The sequence below is a fragment of the Chaetura pelagica genome, unplaced genomic scaffold (genome assembly GCF_000747805.2).
Source record: "Chaetura pelagica isolate M959 unplaced genomic scaffold, ChaPel_1.0 scaffold99, whole genome shotgun sequence".
Taxonomy (NCBI): Eukaryota; Metazoa; Chordata; class Aves; order Apodiformes; family Apodidae; genus Chaetura; species Chaetura pelagica.
Window position 1 is genome coordinate 449,914 of NW_009954539.1, and position 5,036 is coordinate 454,949.

At 40.6% G+C, this 5,036-nt stretch overlaps 1 protein-coding gene across 1 annotated transcript in view; it reads left to right on the plus strand.

The window, feature by feature from the left end:
* Positions 1-4,773, plus strand: part of PKHD1 (polycystic kidney and hepatic disease 1 (autosomal recessive)) — a 248,035-nt gene extending 243,262 nt beyond the window's left edge. The window contains exons 67-68 of the mRNA XM_010004904.1: positions 3,131-3,148; positions 4,409-4,773. Of these exons, the coding sequence (XP_010003206.1) occupies positions 3,131-3,148; positions 4,409-4,773 (383 nt within the window). The remainder of the gene's footprint in view (positions 1-3,130; positions 3,149-4,408) is intronic.
* The last annotated feature ends 263 nt before the right edge of the window (positions 4,774-5,036 follow it).

Below are 5,036 nucleotides of genomic sequence, written 5' to 3' on the forward strand. Positions count from 1 at the left end.
AGATTTATAAACAGTCAAACATCAAAATAGTTGCTTTAGGTCCCTTTGCAAAATATGAGTTTGTATAGGATCAATGGTACAGTTCTTCCCAGAAGGTCTATCACTTTATTACCTCCTCCTTCTCCATCTTGGCACTTTTCAATTTATAATTTTTTCTTCTTTTATACACATTGCTTGAAATTCTAGCTCCAATGAAGGAAGCAGCATAATCCCCCTTTATCCTCTAGTCCGTGATTTCACCTCATGTTTGTGGAGCAGGGCAGGGACCAACATTCTCACAGTGTCCCCACGAGGTGTGGAGCAACAAGGCTTCTCCATGCCCAAGTCTCCAAGTGCTGCACCAAGAACTGTGCAGTGCTCAAAACTCTCTGGACAAGTTTGCAGGATGTGGAGGACTGCAGCAAACTATAGCAGAGGTAGAAAAAAAGCCACTCAGAGCTCATTTGCATCGTCTCCATTACCTCTACCACCCCCTAGACCTTCATGCCATGCTTTCTGAGCAGTAGGTCTAAGCCAGCACCCCACAGCAGATCCACTCCTACCCAGGCCCATCTGTGACCCTCGGTACTCCCCAGGGTCCCTGCCACAAACACTCCTCTTCCACACACCTCCTCAAGACTTGTCTTTTCATCATCTGCTGATCAAACACAACTTCTTCTGAGGTCACAGAAAAGCAGACAGCCTTGGGGGTGTGCGACTGGCAGCATAAAGCACTGGCTTCCCTCTCTGCGAGTGTGAAATGTTCTTAGAGTAGTTGGGTTCTTTTTGCCTCACCTGCCAACAGTGCAGATCTAAGGGCATTCAGATAACCCCACTGAACTACCCACTTACTCTGTTTTGGGAATTTCTGCTTCATCTATGGATTACATAAGAGGCAGGAAGAGGCGAGCTGGAGTTTTATCTCCTTTTAATTAGCATCTATCACAAAAGCAGAGAGAGAGAGAGAGAGAGGAGAGGAAATTCTGCAGTTTATGTGTTTTGATATTTGCTGTACTCCTCCAAAACACAGCATTCAGCTGTGTGCCTTAGGATACATATCTGCTATAAATTCATTTTTTATCTAATTTGTCTGAGATCTAAGCTTCCTGTGGAGGTCTGAGATCAAAGGATCTGATTCTGTCTGATGTTGGCTCTGACACATAATGCGTGCTGACTTAGTTCTGTCTATAAACTCACAGTGGGAGGCTGCCATTCTCCCTTGGCACCTTTACATAGTGAACTTTCATTTTTACTGGGGAAGCTGACAGGTAGAGTGTTGATTGGAGCCATCGTGTAAATAATTCATGGCAAGATATATTCTTTTTTTTTTTTTTTTTTCCCAGAAAAAGGCAATCCAGCCACTTAAAGTCTTTTAGGAATAGTTGCAAGACAAAAAGATTCCCCAATATGTTCAAATCTAAACAAGGGTAACAATATCTTAAGTGAATTTAATACATGTGACTTGGAAACGTCTAATGTTTGATTTCTCCTTATTTAAAGTGCTGTTGGTTTTGGAGAGGGAGAGAGAGGGAGGAAATCAAAGCTGCAGTCTTTTTGTTTAGTTCGTGCTTTATAGCTGTTCCCCCCAAAAGAAATCCCACCTTTCTAATATAATTAAGTGTTTGGAGCCTTTATTATTAGTCACCACAGTAAGTCTTGCATGGTAGAGCTTTTCTCTTTAGGTGCTTACACAGTGCAAAGTCCAATGGGGTTAAGGGCCCCAGTTGTTGTCCCAGAACAAGCAGCTGAGGATGGCAGTGAAGAAGAAAGCTGTAGGCATAGAAATCCAGTACTGCAGGGGACAAGGGATTAAGATATTACCTTGTCTGACCTTGGTGTAACAAAAAAAAAAATCTCCTCAGCTTCCTATAATTATCTCTCTCTTTAATTAAATAACTTTTGATTGACTAATACTTTATTAATAGAACAGCACTTGGAGATGGAGGAACATATTGTTTCTTTTTGCACGTTATTCTGGTGGTTCACCACTTAGACCATTGAAAATTTGTATCCTGTAGCAGCTTACATTTTGTAGCTTGAATTTCCAGTCTTTTCAGGTATTATACTTTATTGATCCTGGACTCCTTGGCCACCATTGCCCAGAAATCACTGTTGTATTCCTGAAGATATTTGCCACCCTTGCTCCTAGGTTGCTCAGGTCAACTTCTCCTTCCTTTCTACCAGTTTACTGTTTTTTCCCACAACTTATAAAATTTCATTAGAATCAATTTCATTAGAATCAATTTTGGTTTTAATTCCAAACCACTGAGGGAAAAACTGATTATCATCCATTTCAGTGGTAGTGTCTGGTGCTGCCACACATCCTCACCTCTGAGAATTATTTCCCATTTATAATTATTATTACCTGAGCTCTTTCTGTTAACTGATACTTTTTCCAGTTAATCTTGTTCTGTATTGATATTGAATAGTTTGTATTTAATTTTAAAAACTCAGAATATTTTAGATTACTGTGTCTCAAGGTAGTATTTCATCCTTGAAACTGCTCATATCCAGAAAGCTTTCAGCCTCCTCCATTAATACAAACTTGTTGAAAAGACCTGTTTTCACAGTTGAAAAGAGCCCCTTTGAAGATAAAGAGGTCAGCAACACACATCAAGAAATAACATGAAGCTTTGCTGTAGGGGATCATGACCAGATCATCTTGTGTATAGAATCATAGAATTGCTTAGTTTGTAAACACCCTTAAAATCATCCAGTCCAACCATTAACCAAATACTGTCAAGTCCACCACTAAACCATGTCCCACAGCACCTCAGCTACATATCTTTTGAATCCCTTTGGGGATGGTGACTCCACCACTGCCATGGGCGTTTCTTCCAGTGCCTGAGAATCCATTTGGTGTAGAAATATTTCTCATAATATCCAATCTCAGCCTCCTCTGGCACAACTTGTGGCCATTTCTTCTTGCCCTATCACTTGTTACTTGGGAGAAGAGAGCAAGCCCCACCTTGCTCCCAAACTTCTTACTGGTAGTTGTAGAGACCAAGAAGGTTTCCCCTCATCCTCCTTTTCTGCAGACTAAACACCCCCAGTTCCCTCAGATGCTCCTTGTCTTTTTTCTCCAGACCCTTCCCCAGCTCCTTTGCTCTTATTTGGAAATGCTTCATCCCCTCAGTGTCCTTGTAGTGAGGGACCAGAACTCAACACAGTATTCAAGGTGTGGCCTCACTAGTGCCTAGTACAGGGCGACTGAAAGGGGAAAGAAAACTGTTACAGACAGGAACATGTGTGGCTACTGAAAATTCACTGACAACTTTCTAGTGGATTTCCAAGAGGTACAATCCCAAAATTGAAAGCACTCTATGTACAAGTTGAAAAAAAAAAAAAAAAAAAAAAAAAAGCAGCACTTCCTAACAGGAAAAGTGAGTGTAAGCATGGAACTGTAGAAAATCAATGAATAGATGGGAAAATTACTCCAGCAAATAGACATCCAGTTGATGCATTACAGAAAGGAAGAAGAGAATGAATCTGAACAGAAGGTCTGAGAAACCATGGGGCTGAGTGTGTCACTTCAGGAAAGGTCTTCAAATACAAAAAAGGAGTGGTTGATACACATATTCTGGGATCATTTGTGGTAAGGACCTATAATATATGCTGATGAATGGACTAAAGAAATCTGATGTTGTCCACTTACACATGAAATATGTGGACTAAGGCTAGTTCAGAATTTTGGAATGAGTGTAAAAGGTTTGGGTCTGGACTGTTTTGTTTTTTTTCTCTTCTTTGGGGAGAATGGAGAGAACAGCAAGATTTTTACAAATGTTTTTAGTAGGCTGCCAATCTCACTCTGAAGTGATAGTAGCACACCCTGTCAACTCAGAAGCCATCTGCTGTAACACGACAAGTGATGCTGCCCCTGTGGTTGATAACCACTTGGTTTATTAAGCTGTAAACTGTTTTTGTTTCTGCATGAAAAATGTATGGTATCTATTTTGCTTTTTCTGCATTTTTTCAATGGCAATTTCAAAACAGCATTGCAGGTTACAAGCTCCACCTTAAATATAGTTCAAATGTTGGAAATAAAAAGTTCTATCTTATATTACTGCCCAATAGGTAAAGATTCAATGTATTTTATAGTTACCTAGTATTAAAAGGATTGTCAGTCTTAACAATATGTAACTGTGTTCTGTATACTTTATTATTAAGCATTTATCAAAATATTTGAAAAAAACATTGGAGGATGTTCTAGAAGCTGTTAATGTATCAAACCAGCTGTTTTGATTCATACATATTTATTTGTGGAAACAGCTTAAGGTTATTAATTTTTAAGCACATTTTTTGTTCAAACTAAAATTTGTGGCCAGTTAAAATTATTTCCCCAACAATAACTGCTTTTTCATTAATGTCACATGGTAAAGGCATAGAAGACTAAGGAATATGAAGGTGGGGAGTTCCAATTATTGTAAAGCACAAACAATTCTTGCTTTCACAGATATGGAAGGAACTAGCGCAGTGGGCCATACCACAAGGGAACCAGAGGAGCTGAGCCTGCAGCCCTGTGAAACCAAGTCAGTGATAAAGATGAGCACTGCACAAGATAAGACAGGTAACAGAGACATCTTTTCTTCAGCTAAGAACACTGACAGTCACCAACAGCCATGTGAAGGAACATCTGGTGACTCTCTGGAACTTCAGCAGCGAGCAGTCCTGAGGTGTTCCAGCCAGAAGGATGTCCCACAGACTTCAACTGGCTACGACAAGGAAAGAGAGAAGTCTGAAAGAGTGCCTGAAGCTCAGAATGAGCACGTTGCTGTGGTAGCAGCAGAGGTGTAAGAGAAGTGATGTGAGGTGGTTGACCACCAACAAAGCAAGCTTTGCCTGGCTTGCAGTCAATACAAAGCTGAGTCTTTTGTCTCTGAGGTCAGAGAAAAACGTGCACATCCTACCACGGGGAGTCAAGCTGCCATGCTGGACTTGCACAATTGAACCCCTTCCCTGGATCTCCACCCAACTGGGAGATCCTGCCATGTCTGTGACATTGAACTTTTCTTTCATAACAGGGTGGGTGTACCCAAAGTGACTGTTGAGAATAGTAT